Source organism: Cucurbita maxima, unplaced genomic scaffold (assembly GCF_002738345.1).
Source record: "Cucurbita maxima cultivar Rimu unplaced genomic scaffold, Cmax_1.0 Cma_Scf00035, whole genome shotgun sequence".
Classification (NCBI taxonomy): domain Eukaryota; kingdom Viridiplantae; phylum Streptophyta; class Magnoliopsida; order Cucurbitales; family Cucurbitaceae; genus Cucurbita; species Cucurbita maxima.
In genome coordinates this window covers 721,803-738,420 of record NW_019272051.1, presented here as the reverse complement: position 1 = coordinate 738,420, position 16,618 = coordinate 721,803, and the positions used below count along the sequence as shown (strand labels likewise).

Below are 16,618 nucleotides of genomic sequence, written 5' to 3'. Positions count from 1 at the left end.
GCAAGGATTTCCATTGCAATTACTTAATAAGTCTAGATGATGGTGTCAATTTCCCTTTTTATTCTTGGAGGTCAACGCTTTCGACTCCACGACTCAAGCCTGAACTTTCGAGGATGACGTTTTCTCATGTGGCTACCAGCTATATATCAGATATGATTGGTTGAAGAAAGAAGAAAAGAGATGAATGATTATGCGAGACTTAGCGTTAGAAACTAATGTAATGACGAGTTGAAAAGGCTATTGGGATTGGGGTTCAAACATTAACGAAATTATACCTCATGGAGGTCGATGTTTTCAACTCTTCGGCACAAGCCTAAACCTCTAAAGACGGCATTTTCTCATGTTGCTACCAGCTACCGTTCAGATATGACTAGTTGAAGAAAGAAGAGAAATGAATGATTAGGCAAGACTTAGTCTTAGAGACCAATGAAATGACGGGTTGAAAAGGATATTGGGATTGGAATTCAAACAGTAACGAAATTACACCTCTCATGGAGGTCGACGTATTCGACTCTTCGGCGCCAGCCTGAACCTCCGAAGATGGCATTTTCTCATGTTGCTACCGGCTACAGTTCAGATATGGCTAGTTGAAGAAAGAAGAAGAGAAATGAATGATTAAGCAAGACTTAATCTTAGAGACCAATGAAATGACTGGTTGAACGGGCTATTAGGCTTGAGATTAAAACAGTAACAAAATTACACCTCTCATGGAGGTCGACGTTTTCGACTCCCCAGTGCAAGAACCAGAACCTCCAAATACGGCGTTTTCTCATGTCGCTATCAGATACAGATCAGATATGACCGACTAAAGAAAGAAGAAATGAGAAATGAACGATTAAGCGAGACTTTATCTTAGAGACCAATGAAATGGAAGTTTGATTATACAAAAGTTCTTTGAATACCTCTTGCTTCAACTTCCCCGCTTATTATTGCTATCACCTCAACAGCATCAGCGTTCTATAATTATCAAACGAAGCATTAACAATTATCAAACAAGGCATTAACAATTAACAGTCTTCTATTGAACTTTGTCTAATCTGTGGATTTCAAAACTATGATGCCATCACTTGTTAGGAGAAATGCATTGAAACAAGAATAAAGGCATCATCAGCAGTGACAAGTCTTGTGAGCCTATAATAATATCCCTGGCCAATCTAACACAAAACTGGCTTTAAGAGCCTTGAAGAACAAAATGCTACAACGCTAATAAACTAAACAATTGCAAGAAGAGATTATGAGGCATTGGTGGTTTCAGTACTAATCTTTGAATGGAAAGTAATACCGTCTCTCTCTCTTTCTCGTGCCAAATATACAAAGCTACACAAACTTCCAACTGATTGAGGTTTTTGGCAACATGTTATGTCTCGTTCTGAAACAACCCTTCTTCTGTCAATTACAAAACAAACAAAAAAAAAAAAAAAAAACACATCAGATTGCGAGAAAGAATGAAAAAAGTTGTCATGCAATGCATTGTTCCGTGTTTAGTAATCACATATACAGAATGTTATCTGGAAAGCTCACTTAAATCGTCCAGAGAAATATTGCTGGCACTTTCTCCGGCCTTTAAAAGCCGAATCTTCCCTGCAAAAAAGGAAGCATGGCAGTTAAAAGGGTCCCCAATAAGGTCTTTCACAGATCAAACTTGAACTAACATTTAATAAAAGTATTAGCTGTTCATGGTCGTGAATAATTTTCTGTTCATACCATATAAAGATTAGGATAGATTAACCCTTTTTGTCTTCATAATTTGTAGTTTTAATTTCAATTTGTTCCTATGGCTTTAAACATAAGTACAAACAATATGAACTAATATGATAATTTAATCTTTATGATTATGAACATTCAAGGACGCCCTTCTAGATGCTTAAAATGACCTTTACGAAAAAATCATGTAGATGCAGAGAAGTTATAAGATGATGACTCTTATTAATCTAAGATACTGTAATAGCCCAAGCCCACCGCTAGTAAATATTGTCTTCTTAGAACACGTCTGCTAGGAATAGCAGATGTTTCCACTATTTTAAAAAATGTTTCATTCTTTTCTCCAACCGATGTGGGACCTCACAAAAAAAAAGGACATCCGATAAAATTGGAACGATACAGAGAAGATTAGCATGGCCCCTGCACAAGGATGACATGCACAAATCGAGAAATGGTATCAGAGCCAGACCCCGAGCGATATGTTAGCAAGGAGGCTGAGCCTCGAAAGGAGGTCAACACGAAGCGGTGTGCCAGCAAGGATGCTGGGCCCCGAAGAGGATGGATTGGGGGGGCCCACATCGATTGGAGAAGGGGATGAGTGCCAGCTAGGACGCTGGGCTCCAAAGGGGAATGGATTGTGAGATCCCACATTGATTGGGGAGGAGAATGAAGCATTCTTTATAAAAGTGTGGGAAGCTCTCCCTAGAAGACACGTTTTAAAAACCTTGAGGAGAGGCCCGAAAGGGAAAGCTCAAAGAGGACAATATCTGCTAGCGATGCGCTTGGGCTATTACAAAAACATTGAAAAGGAAATCAAAAGATAATAGTAAGTATTGTAATACCATCCCGTCGAACACATATTTCTGGGACATTTTTGACTTCACCATTGATGCTGTCATTGTAGACTCTGGTTTCAATGTCGCCCTCAACATAAACCGATGCGCTGATATAGTTAACCAAGAATCAGTGAAATTGTACAAACAAACTAGTTTTATGAGAAGTTCAGATCATACTTTTTAACAAGTTGTTGAACTGCATAAGCACCAAGCGGTTCATTATGCACAGCAATACGATGCCACTGAGCAGGCTTTGGCAGATCTTTTGCTTCAACAATTCGTTGGTCAAACATCCCTCCTGTTCCAACTGTAAAGATTGTTATTGTGCGCCCATTTCTCAAGATCTTCTGCACAGGGGCTTGCCCAATCCTTCCACAAATTATTGCCTGCAAACATTTGATTACATTTTTAAACAGAATAAACATTATATTGGGGATAACTGAACTCTTATTTCTCTGCAGAAGATAAAAAATTTAAAGAGACATGATTTTCCTGGTTTTTACCTCGTTTTCACATTATCTAATAACCTGAATCAAATATAATTTCTTCTGCTTAGTTGGGGTGGGACTTATACCTAAGATTGCGATGTAACCCTCCAAGGAAGATATTTAATCAAATGCTAAAGAGAGGTAACTATTGTCTGATATATTCAGATGCGTTTTTTTTGTTTTTTTTTCCTTTTGGACAACAAACAGAGAAAGGTATATTCCACAAAAGATGGGAACAGACACACTAAAGGAGAAGAAAATTAGTTAACTATTTAGCTGATTAGTTAGGCTTCCCGGTAATGTTAGTTATGTTGTATAATCTATCTATAAATAGCTGATATGAATCCAATTATCATGTGAGAGTAAATCTTTCACAATCAGCGACAGATTCCAGAACCACCAAAGTTACAGAGCTCTGGGTTTCTCCCAAACTCACTCTAATTGTTGCCCATCATACCTCTCAAGTCTCGCTTACAAGTGATTCGTTTAAGACTTTCCGAACTATCTAAGAAATTACTCATCCTACCTGTTCACCTGGAACCTTACAATACATCACACATACTGATACGAAATAAGATGTCTTAATCATGCCACAAAGATTTAAGTACTTTATTATATTTTTAAGTTTTAGAAAATTATCTTTAAGATTATAAGTCACTTTTAGATAGTGGCCATTATGGTATTTGATGGCCATAAAAGTTACAACCTTTCAATGAACTAACCATAGGTTTATAAGGTTTATTTTCAAGGCTATAAATAGGCATACATGTTATTTATGTGGTTGCTTTAGTATCAAGATTTTTGGATATTGTTGCTTTAGTATCAAGATTTTTGGATATTATACTAATACAACAACATAAATAACATGAATGCTTATTTATAGGCTTGAAAATAAACCTTATAATACAAGCCACATTATCCAACCTGGTACAATACTTCAAAAGGCAGAAGGTTGTCAACATGGTCATCACGTTATACTTCAAAAGGCGAAAACTTACCCTAATACAGGGCACATTATCCAACCTCCCTACCTACTATATGTCTCTATTTGAAATGCCACAAAAAGTGGCCATGGATATAGAAAGGTTTTTCAGAAATTACTTATGGAAAGATAGTGCACACCTTGTTTGTTGGAATATTATAAACCTCCCAACAGAAAAGGGAGGTCTCGGTCTTCTCTCGATAAGGAAGAACACAGCTCTCCTCGCCAAATGGATATGGAGATATCATCATGAAGAAAAGGCCTTATGGCGAAATCTTATAAAGGCTAAATATACTCCTACATCAAACAAAGATCACCTCCCTCCATCTTCTACAAAAGGGTCTTGGAAGTACTTAAAAAACATCAAAATCTCATCACCCACCAAACTTGCCATAAGGTGGGGAATGGGGGAAGCACATCATTTTGGACCAACCCATGGATTGAAAACACCACGCTAGCTTTGAAGTATCCACTTTTGTACAGGCTTTCTCACAACAAAAAAGCCACGATTAAAGAAACGTGGAATGTTGTCAACAAATTTTGGGACTTGAAGCTTGGTAGGAATCTAAAGGATAATGAAGCAACATAGTGGGCCGAATTAAGCCTTGACCTTGCCCCTGTGGTATTGTCAAACAAAGAAGACTCGCTAACTTGGCTCCCCAGCGCTGACGGGGTCTTTTCTACAAAATCTTTGATGATGGACATGGGGAAAAAGTAGAAGCAATTAATCCCACGCTAGCAAAGACAATATGGAAAGGACATCAACCTAAAAAGGTGAAATTCTTCATTTGGGAAATAGCGCATAAAGTCATCCGCACAAGTGAAAATCTTCAAAAAAGAATGTCTTACATCACTCTCTCTCCAAATTGGTGTCCACTATGCAAGAAAGCAAACGAATCACAAAGTCACTTGTTTATGCAATGCACATACACTCAAAATTTCTGGACAACAATTCTTAATATATTCGGATGGCATCTCACATTTTCTAGGGAGGTAAAGGATTTTTTGGATATGGCCTTAACGTACAACCCTTTCAAGAACGCAAAAGCCCTATTATGGAAAAACCTCATCATGGCTTTCTTTTGGAATCTGTGGAAAGAAAGAAATCAGAGAATATTTGCAGAAACGACACAGACCTACACAAAACTTTTCGACAATATTGTTTACCAAGCTATATCTTGGTGTAAACTGTCTAATATTTTTACTTCCGATAGTTATACCTCCCTCATTGCAAATTGGGAAGGTCTTTTGTAAACATCGTGGATTATACATCCCTCTTGTAAATTTCACTCATCAATGAAATTGTCTCTAATAAAATAAAAATAAAAAAATAAAAAAAATCTTTGGATATTATAATGAAAGTTGCATATTATGCTTCTTGAGGCATGAGTTTGTTCCTTTGCATTTCTTGTCTTTAGATTTGCATGCTAGAGTCAGTCAAGTAGTCTTGATCAAGCTATCTTGTGGAGTGATTCAAATCACGTGTTCAGAAACAAGTTCTCTTTATTCTTGATCTTGATCATCAAGGTAATCCGTTCCAAATCTTTCCCTTGGGTTGATTCCTTATCATTTTTGGGGTTCTTGGATAATTTAGATCTAAAGGTCTTGTCCTTTAAGATGTTTGTTAGATCAAATCCCAAGAGTTTCATAACACACATATATATAATGTTCCAAACCACTTACATCATACTTTAAAGTTCAAGCTCTAGCCACATAAGTTCTCGTTCTTTCTTTGCCCACAACGGTTCTCACTTACTCGCTATACCCCATTCTTATGCTTTCTATAATACGGAAGTACACAAATGACTTCTCTTTCGAATCAGATTTACTATAACACTCATCAACAAAAGAAGGCAAGGCACTAGACATATTTTCTAAAAACCAAAAATATAGAAGCTGTTCTTTCATTTTGGATAGTTTATAAATTTGATAAAAGTAAAACAATCACCAAAAACATGAAGAATCATCCCAATAACAGATTGGAGATACTAAACACCACTGTTTGGGTGAAATTCCCAGCATCCGGATTTCAAATCCCAACTTTTAGAAACGGAACACATCAGTAGACAAAGATCAGATACCTTATGTACGCCACGAAATCCCCAACCTCGCCTGGGATCCACACCCTGGGGCTGTAATTCAATTTTATCATTAAAAAAATCATCATATTCTTCTTCTTCTCCATTGTTCTTCTCAACATCAATGCCACTTCCAGAAGCACCGGTCGATAACCACAACTTTGAGCTCGTTTGCCTACTTGCCACTACAATCAAACGTTCAATAAGTAATCAAGCCACCACTCCAGCAAAAACATTACACATAGACACCCAATACATACGATTAGTCAAGTTCATACATACGATTAGTCAAGTTCTTCATCCAGCCTCTCAAATTAAAATAAAAACAAGTTCGCTCACCACGTATATTTGATAAAAATCCACTCCGAAGATCAAATTGCAAAAATTCGGAAAACGTCTTTCAAAAATCAAACGACCTTTTCGACACTAAACCATAGAAAACGTCTTGGGAAATTCCCTCAGCTCGTAGAACATAAAGAACATACGCCTTAATCAATCAAACAAGAGAGAGATAGAGAGAGAGAGTACCAAATGAAGAAGAAATCCTGAAATGCTTGAGGAATCTCATTGCGACTGCATTCATGTTGATCGAGCGAGAGCAAAACTGGAAGGGTGTCGATTCGATGAGGGTAAAAGGAGGGTTTTAGGCCTTCGCCAATATTTCCTAAAAGTTAATATGTACCATTATATATTTATAGTAATAATACAACACTTTTAATATGACTAAGCGGTTTCCCTATCCAAGCTCACCGGCACTCCTTTTATTTTGAGATCATATCTAGTATTTATAGTTTACCTCCATTTAGTACCACTCTCACGGCCTACACTAAAACAGTGCTTTACCCCTAGATGTCCAGTCAACTACTGCACCTCAACGCATTTCAGGGAGAGCCGGTTAGCTCTGGGTTCGAGTGGCATTTCACCCCTAACTACAACTCATCCGCTGATTCTTCAACATCAGTTAGTTAACAGTGGTTTGCCCCTAGATGTCTAGTCAACTGCTGCGACTCAACGCATTTCGGGGAGAACTAGCTAGCTCTGGGTTCGAGTGACATTTCACTCTTAACCACAATTCATCCACTAATTCTTTAACATAAGTCGATTTGGACCTCCACTTAGTTTCACCCAAGCTTCATCCTGGTCATGGATAGATCATCTAGGTTTGGGTCCATAAGTTGTGACAATTGCCCCATGAAGACTCGCTTTCGCTACGACTCCGGTGGGTTCTCTTAACCAAGCCACTGCATAAATCAATCAATTCAGACTATCCAATTCAAACCATAAAACTAGGGTTGACTTAAATTTTTTTCTTTATGCTTCAGGTTGTGTCAAAGTTTTGAACCAAAAATTCAAATTAGTTCACGGGTTGACATTTTTTTTGTAGGGGTCAACTCGACCAACTTGAGAGATGTTAGTGATGTGTTGCGACTGGTAAATATTTGATATTTTGAATTTTATAAAATTTTAGTTATGGATAGAGCATGTATAATAAATAAATATAATTTTTTTAAATAATTATGAAAAAATAGTCTGTCAACCCAACCCAAACTAAAAATAGTGAGAGTTGTGAACTCTAATCGAGTAGCTGGGGTTACCAATTCAACCAACCTAAAACTTAACTAATTTCTGACTTCTTCTAATGTTTACTACGTGTAGAACGTTATACAAACTGTGCTGAAACCTTAGCGAGACTAGCTAAAAATGTCTACAACTCAGATCAATGACTAAACAAATTTAGAATATACGTGATTTGTCTTCTTACAAAGATCATCTACATCATATGAAAATAAATAGAATATACATATCGAGTATGTACTAAACGAGATAAAACCGTTCATATTTCATCAAAGCTTAGTTATCTACAATGTTAAAGAAAATGATGATATTATTCAAAAAGAATTTGTCGAAAGATAACGTTACCACAAATTTGAAATGATGGTTTTATGATACCAGTAAATGTGTTTGCACTCTAAGACCTTTTACAATCTGGTTTGTAAATTCTATATTGACCGAGACTTAGAGGGGGAAACAAAAATATGTATGCTACAAAACTTTGATAAGAATCATTCAAAATAATCAATAAGAAACCATAGGCATATAGTTACCACATATATTAAGAAATAAAGGGACCTATAAATCATTCAAAATTGGTCAAGGTCCTCCGAACAAGACTTAGGTCATTGGATTAGAACTAAGTTATAGACTCAAAAAGCATGCCTAAACCTTAGGTCCTTCAAATAACTCACTCCAACACTTAATTTCACCCACAACCATACAATAGGCTAGAAAAGCTTTTTGAATCTACTTCAAATAGCAACGAAAACTGTTGAATCAGTTAAAACGGTAGCGAAACCAATCTAGAAGGTAGTAAACCAGGCCAAATTGGACAAAAAAACTAGAGAAAATTCTCAATCATAACCTGAACCAAAGAGAATACCCAGAACTATATATGACTGCTCTAAATGACATTGAACTAGGGGATTAGGAAATGAACCTAAACCCTAAACCCTAAACCCTAAATCCGAAACTCTAAACCCTAAACCACATTTACACATTAGACTGGCGCACGGTCAATCTAGTCACACAAACGCATAAAATGTGTGCCAAAGTAGCAGCGCTACAACCACAACCAAGACATGTCAGTGAGATGAATGGAAATTCAAAAGGAATAGAAGAAATAACTTATAAATGGCAGATTGACATATATAGAAGTCCATAAAAATGCTTGTAAAAGCAGCAGTACATCTCACTAAGGAAAAACAAGTGTGGAAAAGAAAATTCAGGCCTATAAATTGGTAGCCATGAAATGAAATGCAGTACATTCATATAATTAGAGAACAAATGGACAACTCATCCACCACTAGTCTTATCCTTCCGCCACCTAAATGCAGCACCACACATAAGACCACCTTCCCTTACCTTCCCTTACCTTCCCTTCCCTTCCCTTCCCAATAGTACCAAAAACAACTGATTATTTTTCAATAAATGATTTAACTTCTCAAGCAAACCAAAAATTTTTCTTCCCAATTCATACCGACTTTGCCAGACCTGCCTCGCCACGATCAGTGATCCGAGCTACCACGATTAGGACCTCGGGATGACGACCAGGACGACCTTGAACTTCCAAAAGCAGATCTGCGTTCATCACGGCGCCAGCTGTCTGGTTGAGATGGTCGATTATCGGACCTGCTGCTTCCCCATCGATCAGATTCAGGTGGTGGTGCATTAGGGCTAGAGCTTTCAGTACGTCGAAACGAAGGCACATACTTCGCTGGGGCTGAGGCTGGGGCGGCGGCAGCAGCAGGAGCAGCAGCCCCGGACTCCAGAGGTTGAGAAACAGGAGCAACATAAGGTCTAGAAGGTGCATCAGCTGGTGCCCCACCACCAAACAGCATTTCTTTCCGCCGCCTTTCCTTTTCTTCCAATTCTCGCTCCCTCTGTCTCTGCTTCTCGGCAATCTCATCCAATTTAGCCTTGCGTTCAGCCTCTTCCCTCTTTCTCCTCTCGGCCTCTGCAGAGTTTGAAAGATTCAATAAGTTATAATAGGCAGAAAAGGAAACTACACAACCAAGCAAACTTATAAAAGCATAATCAATGATCACCAAAAATAGTTACTAAATCGAACAAACGAGAAACAGGAGACCACAAAAAAACGTTTGAGAAGATACATTTCAAAAGATCAGATAATTGACAGACACCCTCCATACTTCATATGTGAAATTCAGATCATTGGACCCAAAATGGGGAAAACAAAACGGGCATCAAAGGGGTTTAGTAGATTTGTAAAAGACAAATAATGTTGAACAAATACCTTCACGTTTGCGTGCTTCCTCCTCTTCGCGTAGTATTCTAATCCTCTCCTCCTCACGCCTTACATAAAAGATTTTCTTCCTCTTAGCCTCTCTTTCTGCTTTCCGAGCATGAATTATTTGCCTGATTTGTTCTTCTCTCTCAACTCTGCGTCTGCTGAACTCCTCTTGGCGAAGATTAATGACTCTTTCTTGGAAAATTTTCTGCAGAACAAAGAACAAAAGGTCCAGTTTAATAGCATGCCAATATTCAATTCTGAAAAGATTCGTACAATTCAGTTTCACTTGAGAACTACATGGTAAATTATAATATAATAAAAATAATTGTAGATAAGCTGAATTATAAAACATAGCCTCATATACAAACATTGCATTGATATGTCAATTCATATGAATTTGATAATATAGATTAGTTGTATTAAAGAAGAAAAATCATTATTGGTTAAAAGTTAATAATACATGGGGTTGTGAAATATCAACATCGATGGAAATCAAATAATTTATAAATTTCGTTTAAATCAATGAATTAAGGTTTATTTAATTTTCTAAATAATTTATATACCATATTCGTAGTATTTAAATATATATGTGACTAAGTGATAATATTTTTACAAGTATTTATACGACATATCAAAGATCATATCGACATATCAATGAATATTTTCATCATTATAACCAAGTGAAACCTAAAACTTTGAGTAGACAAAGATCAAGATTAAGCCAATACAGCCATATGAAGCAAACTACTTACCTTACTCTCCAACATTCTAGCCAATCGATTCTTCTCCTTGAGATCACCTTCGTGACGTTGTTTGCTTAACTCAACCTCCAGCTGAAAAGTAAAAAAGAAAAATTAATAAAATAGAACATAAAAACATCAATTAATTATGAACATACCATAAACTGGAAATAAAAAATCTGATGACAAAAATTGAAGCACATTGGACATACCATAAACTGGAAATATATGGAATCCATACAAAACAAAATTAACCATTCGACATCAGAAACATTAAAACTAATCCTTGAAAATGGTAAATCCACTAAATAAGTCATGTGCAGAAGCATCAGTTCAGCTTTATGAAGTTCACATAGGATTACAGCAATCCTATCCGAGATAAAAATTCTGAAGACCCTGCACCAATATTTCAGCTAGAACTTCCCTCTCCGCATTAACCACTTCGATAAATTTACTGCACTACCTGGCTTCACGTTACCATACATGCAATAACACTGTTGTCAAACCCACATTTCACAAAAACCGAAAGTACTAATAAAAAAAGTTGAATCTTTTATACTACTGGAGAGCCTCCATGAATGTAGTAGTGAGTACTCTGCTAGTTTGATTCCCACCCTCACAATACAGAAATGTGTTGACAGCAATGCTTCATAAATGGAGAATCATGATGCATATAATACAAAAGATGGCAAAATCATATAATACAGAATTTTTAAAAAAACAATAACAATAAAAGGACTACAACCAAAAGAATATAATCAAAGTCATAGTTTATTTTAACGTGTTGACAAAATCATTAGGAAAGTATGACCTGTTGATCGCGTTCATGAATCATTCGCTCTTCGAGCAAACGTTGCTGAAATGCAGCTTCAATTAAAGTTGCAGCCTCCTCTCTTTTTGCCCTTTCTTGATAATCCATAGTTTTGGCTAGCTTTTGCAATTTCTTCTCCATTTCCTGCCTCTCCCTTAATTGTTCCGTAAGGGCCAATTGCATTAAAGTTTGTTTCGTCATCTTTTCCTAGAGATTAATACCAATTGTTATTAATCAATTCTACATCCTTCCAAAATAAGAAAAAGAATTAAAACAAAAAAAAACTCACAGAGTCAAGAACGGGCTTCCTGCTTCCCTTCTTTTTACCAACACGCTTTTCAGCTTCCTGAAGTAAAGCCTGCGCTTCTTCAAGTTCTCGCTCTTCCATTTCCCTACGCAGGCGTTGGTTTTTCCTTTGTTCATATTCTGCAGCTAGGCGCTTCTGCTCAGCCTCTTCAGTTATCTTCAGTAATTTTAACCTCCTTGATTCCTCCTCACGTTCCTAAACACAGTTCATCATTTTTTTTTTTAATTTATACACCACAAAAAAAAAAAAAAATTCTGGCATTCACAATTCGACTAGAATACCATTTCCAAAAGTTGCCGTTCCTGCTCTTCCTTCCTTTTCTCTATTATTGATTTCCGAGCAAGCAGCCTCTTGTGTTCTTTATCAACAATATCTGCTAAATCAGGCAGTATCTCACCTGTTTTTGATACTTTCCTAACTGGAGGATAGATCATAGCTCTAGCTTTGTTTAAGGATTCAGCAAGAACAGCCAGGTGGTCCCGAAGCCCATCTGATTCAATACCCTAAATTGATCCATAAAAAACAAAAGCATCAATTTAAAATACCTTAAATCCTAATATAAATAAACAGATGAAGATAAAGTCGTCCTTTAAATTCAATATAAATAAATTGAATAAGATCTTAAGATATCTTGAAGATGAAACCAACTAACAAATACAAAAAAGGCAGAGGCTTAAATCAGAAGGGTTAAATTATAATCTTAAACAGCACACAATAATTAGATGGGATATATTAACATTGTAAGTGAGATGCAATTATCGAGCATGTCTCAAATCTTAGTGGCCTCGACTCTAAAGCAAAAAAGATAACGAAGAAGTCCAAGAAACTTTCAATACCAAAGTTCCAAATAACACAATGTTCCTTGAATGATCAACTTTCATGGCAATGAAATTTTGTTTAACTGCATCAACTGATATTTTCTCCACGGCCGAGAAATCAAAAAATGGGATCATCTGAGATAGACTCTCAATTTTCATAGTCTGATACACCTTGGAGACCTGGCATAACATAGATAAATAAAAGGTTCAGTGGATTAAAAAAAGATTGCCAAGCAACGTTTTTCTTCATATATGGAGAAATATCATAGCAACATTCACAATAAATTAAGGATATACAAAAAGTACCTGCTGAAGCAACCTCAGGGTAGCAAGTTTTTCAAGAGCCGGAACATACTGGGACAATTGCACTTCAGGGACAGATGAAGCTGATGAAAGCTTGCCTCCAAGCTTTGATATTTTGTTTAGTAAAGGTTGCAATTTTGTTGCAAGATCAAGAGGGAAGAATTCATGCTCCAAAAGATGATAGAGATCTTTAACTTCCTGATTTGAGCAGCTCAGGACTCCCTTAGACACCTAAAGGAAAGCAGAAATATACTAAGCAAATAGAACTAGAATTATTGCCTACATACTAAAGGTTGTGTTACATATTTGCACACAATTTTCACTACAAATGAAAAGACAATTCTTCGTATAAAAGGGGAGGTACATATGATTGCACATCAGCCCTAATAAAGTAAAATTAAAGAGCCTCTTTGACTATCTTAGTACGAAGCTAATCAGTATTAGTTGCTAAACTTTCAATAGGAAGCTCAAGTTAATTCCTCAAGGTATAGAATTTTACTATTCACCCTTCTAGCTTCAAATAAATGTGAACCAATTGAAGTATCATAATTTTAGAGAATAAGAGGGGAAGCGTTGAAAAAATATCAAAGTAAAGTCAATCAAACATACCAGTTCAGAAAGAAGATTCGATCTTGAAAGCTGGATGAATAAACAGAAAAGAAGTAAGGTACTGCTCAGGTTGTGAAAAATATAAAAGAAAATCCAATTAGGCAAAGTTCTTTACCACATCTCTACTTTCAAGTTTGGAGTCTAAATTGAACCCTATAAGATTAGCCATCCTCAAATTCCGCTCTTTCTCATGTTCGAGTTCTAAATGAGAGGCACCGTGTTTAGAGTCATAGGGGGACACCGCAAGAGCTGCTAAAAGAACAGATGAAGCTATCAGCTGCAAATCCTTCTGGCTTAAATTTTTGTTGAAACTCTTCTGAAGGGAGAAAAGTTTAAGCCAAGCATAGGCATGATAAAGATTGCTCTTCGATATCCAGAATATCTCTGTTAATTTGACATAATAAACCACCATCAAGGATGGTTTAGGTGTTTTCTTCACCATGCACATCAAACCATGAATATCTTCTACCGAACGAAAAGCTTCCTGCAAATTTTGTGACAAAGAAATTTTTTACTTTGTGTTATATGTAGAGAAGAAATCATGATATAAATTTTGGGAATCTACACATTAAACGACTTCTCTATATTGAGAGAAAAATGACTGAAATGAACAACTCAGACCTGCCAGAGCTCCAGCTCTGTGGCAACTTTCAGTTGTTCAAATCTAGTGTCAAGGTACAACTGCAAAGTCTCTGGAGTAGAAATGTCAGGTCGATCTCTTTGGTCTCTATACTTGTTGAGATTAGCAAGATGATTTCTGATAATTTCACATAATCTGCGAAATTCTGTTGTTCTTTTATACGTCTTACAGAACTGGAAGGCACGATGGGCTGTCATCTACAAATGAAAAACACCAGCAGAAATATTACATCTAGTTACAAAATTCTACATGCTTCATCGAGTGACTGTACAGAACACATCAAGGACAATAAAAATAAAAATGCAGATCCATCTACAATCATACTGAGTAAGGCCTGTGACCTTCTCCAGAATATTTTTGTATCTTCCTCTTCTGAAAATCGTGTTATGTAGAAGGTAAAGAATGAAAATTCAACATATCATAGCTCAATCTTCAAAACATTAGCCAACTAATATATATTTTTCAAGTTATCAATAAAAATTTACAAGTTTAATCCTCAACCTCAAAATTTATGTCTATTTGATCAAGGTCCTTGAATTTTGAAAATATCTAGTAGGTCCCTCAACTTTCAATTGTGCTTAATAGGTCCCATGACATGATTTGACGTAAAAAAAAAATTAAGCCTAATAGGTCCATCAACTCTGCAGTTCTTGACCTATCGGACACAAGGTTGAATGCTAATGGACCTATTATAAGTTTAGGGGCCAAATTTACACAAAGCTGAAAGTTTAAGGACTAAACTTGTAATACAACCCAAAAAAAAAAAAAAAAGAATTCTTAAATCCATCAACCATTAGAACCATTAGGATGCTGAGTGATAATATAATGGATTTAACTACTACACCCAAGCCCAAATGAAAATTTCACCATAGTACTAAAAATTCAATCATGATATACTTCTAATTTTTCAGAAGAAAGAAACAGAAAAAATTAACTTAATAACTCATATGCTACATAACTAGAAATTTATTCATGACCTACCGCATAAAGTGCCTCCAACTTTGAGTTATTCCTAAGTATCTCAAGAACTGTACGATATGTCTCCCACAGAAATTTAAACCAAGGGGTTACAAGTTCACGATCAGATCTATCCTTTCCCTTCTCACCACTGACATAACTAAGCATCAGATCTTCTGGCCTTTTATCAGCTTCCAAATCATCAACATCCAGAGCTTCTTCTAAAGCTTGAGCTTGGCTACGAGCCTGCTCTGCCTTCTCAGTGGAAAGATGCATAAAGTGCTTGATTACTTCCTCTAAAGAAGTAACATTGACTTGCTGGCAAACAATACGGTATTGAATTAAACCATCCTTAGCAAACCTTCCTTTCCTCATGTCCACACAGAGCTCAACATACTTAAACATAATCCTCTCAAGAGGTTTCTGCCATGCTCGATATTTCTTTGAAGTGATAAGATCGTGAAGGGCTTGCAAGGCATCTTGCTTCTGGCCAACATTTATCAGCTCTGAATACATGCAAGGAGAACAAATTAAATACTTGCACTGCTACGTTAAACAAAAAGAATAAAATAAAATAAAAACACACAATAGATGCATCATAAATTTCAAAATTGGGCGAATACATCAACAGTGCTGGACTAGAAACACAAATATCGAACTCAAGTAACAAGAAACACAAGTCGCAAACTGACATTTTATATGCCCAGAATTAGAAAAGGGGTATTCCAATGATTTTCTAAAATCTTCCAACTACCGTTCAAATTATGTTATACAGATACATTATACAATAAGAAAAGGAAGTGAGTTCAGAAACACTTAAAAATGATGAAAAGCCAAATTGCATGTTTCCACAATAAAAAAAAAATAAAAAAAAAAAAATAAATAAATAAACTCATGAGAACACAAAATTCAAAACATGAATATGCTATCTAACTATAGTGCTCATACGTCATATGCCACACGCACAAAAAAAGAACTATTACTTACATGTCACAACAGCTAGAACAAGTTATCAAATCACTAATTTTCAAAAGTAATGCGAAGACTACAATGAAGCAAACTAAATGGAAAACTTCCAAAAGTCATCACTAAATCCACAGTCATCAACACACTAATAATGCATATTTTCAATCTCACTCAGAACAAGAGTGCTGAACTAACTTCCCAACGAGCACATTCATTGAATTTTGAGGGCTTAATGTACGAGAATCCATCAAAAGAACCAGACATATTACTAAAACAAGGTGCCAAGAAACTTATGGCATGCTCGCAAATACAACTTAATCTATTGCAACCACAAAAGAGAACATTATGCTCATTCACCTTCAGCTCGTTTTAAAGCATTCTCTGGCTTTATGAAAGACGCCATATCTTAATACAATCTTTAGCTCACCCAACGACAGCATGCACCGTTGAATGACCTGAGACACCCCAACGAACAAAATTCATAAGCATTACTGAGAACCAATATCGAAGTTGATACTGAATAACAGGGTGATTCAAATTCTATCATACGATTTTTTTTTTTTTTTTTTTTTTG

The 16,618-nt window shown here is 36.2% G+C and overlaps 2 protein-coding genes, 1 long non-coding RNA gene and 1 pseudogene across 8 annotated transcripts in view; 2 read left to right on the top strand and 2 right to left on the bottom strand.

Moving 5' to 3' along the window:
* LOC111467959 overlaps positions 1–11,353 on the top strand; it is a 28,644-nt gene extending 17,291 nt beyond the window's left edge. Inside the window, exons 4-6 of one of the 2 annotated variants that reach the window (XR_002714657.1) lie at positions 2,076–2,155; positions 10,120–10,124; positions 11,341–11,353. This is a non-coding gene — a long non-coding RNA (uncharacterized LOC111467959). Of the gene's footprint in view, positions 1–1,588; positions 2,156–10,119; positions 10,125–11,340 lie in introns of those variants that run through there. The other variant, XR_002714656.1, reaches the window with a different exon arrangement.
* Positions 1,001–6,751, bottom strand: LOC111467920 (single-stranded DNA-binding protein, mitochondrial). Of its 2 annotated transcripts, XM_023113021.1 has the most exons (7): positions 6,614–6,751; positions 6,089–6,270; positions 2,715–2,923; positions 2,544–2,644; positions 1,522–1,581; positions 1,345–1,386; positions 1,001–1,289 (listed from the first exon to the last, which is right to left on the bottom strand). In XM_023113021.1, the coding sequence occupies exons 1-6, from the start codon at positions 6,666–6,668 to the stop codon at positions 1,358–1,360; spliced, it is 636 nt and encodes a 211-aa protein (XP_022968789.1). In that variant the 5' UTR covers positions 6,669–6,751; the 3' UTR covers positions 1,001–1,289; positions 1,345–1,357. The 2 variants fall into 2 exon arrangements, with proteins under 2 accessions (XP_022968789.1, XP_022968788.1); XM_023113020.1 differs by having other exon boundaries at positions 1,001–1,386.
* On the top strand, positions 2,058–2,167 carry LOC111468004 (annotated as a pseudogene).
* Positions 8,764–16,618, bottom strand: part of LOC111467845 (eukaryotic translation initiation factor 3 subunit A-like) — an 8,989-nt gene continuing 1,134 nt past the window's right edge. For 3 of the 4 annotated variants that reach the window (XM_023112901.1, XM_023112900.1, XM_023112902.1), the window contains exons 2-14: positions 16,402–16,499; positions 15,103–15,584; positions 14,103–14,318; positions 13,597–13,965; positions 13,482–13,511; positions 12,876–13,103; positions 12,588–12,749; positions 12,033–12,254; positions 11,734–11,946; positions 11,445–11,651; positions 10,646–10,726; positions 9,897–10,098; positions 8,764–9,596 (exon numbers count right to left, since the gene is read on the bottom strand). In XM_023112901.1, the coding sequence (XP_022968669.1) occupies positions 9,148–9,596; positions 9,897–10,098; positions 10,646–10,726; positions 11,445–11,651; positions 11,734–11,946; positions 12,033–12,254; positions 12,588–12,749; positions 12,876–13,103; positions 13,482–13,511; positions 13,597–13,965; positions 14,103–14,318; positions 15,103–15,584; positions 16,402–16,447 (2,907 nt within the window). In that variant the 5' untranslated portion in view covers positions 16,448–16,499 and the 3' untranslated portion in view covers positions 8,764–9,147. Of the gene's footprint in view, positions 9,597–9,896; positions 10,099–10,645; positions 10,727–11,444; positions 11,652–11,733; positions 11,947–12,032; positions 12,255–12,587; positions 12,750–12,875; positions 13,104–13,481; positions 13,512–13,596; positions 13,966–14,102; positions 14,319–15,102; positions 15,585–16,401; positions 16,506–16,618 lie in introns of all 4 variants that reach the window. The other variant, XM_023112899.1, reaches the window with a different exon arrangement.

Bases quoted from the DNA above. Each gene is read 5' to 3' on its own strand.
- LOC111467920 (XM_023113020.1), bottom strand. From the start codon at position 6,668: ATGAATGCAGTCGCAATGAGATTCCTCAAGCATTTCAGGATTTCTTCT. The intron at 2,645-2,714 runs GTATGATCTGAA...TAACTATATCAG, and splicing joins GTTCAACAACTTGTTAAAAA to CGCATCGGTTTATGTTGAGG. The intron at 1,582-2,543 runs GTATTACAATAC...CCTTTTTTGCAG, and splicing joins AATATGTGTTCGACGGGATG to GGAAGATTCGGCTTTTAAAG.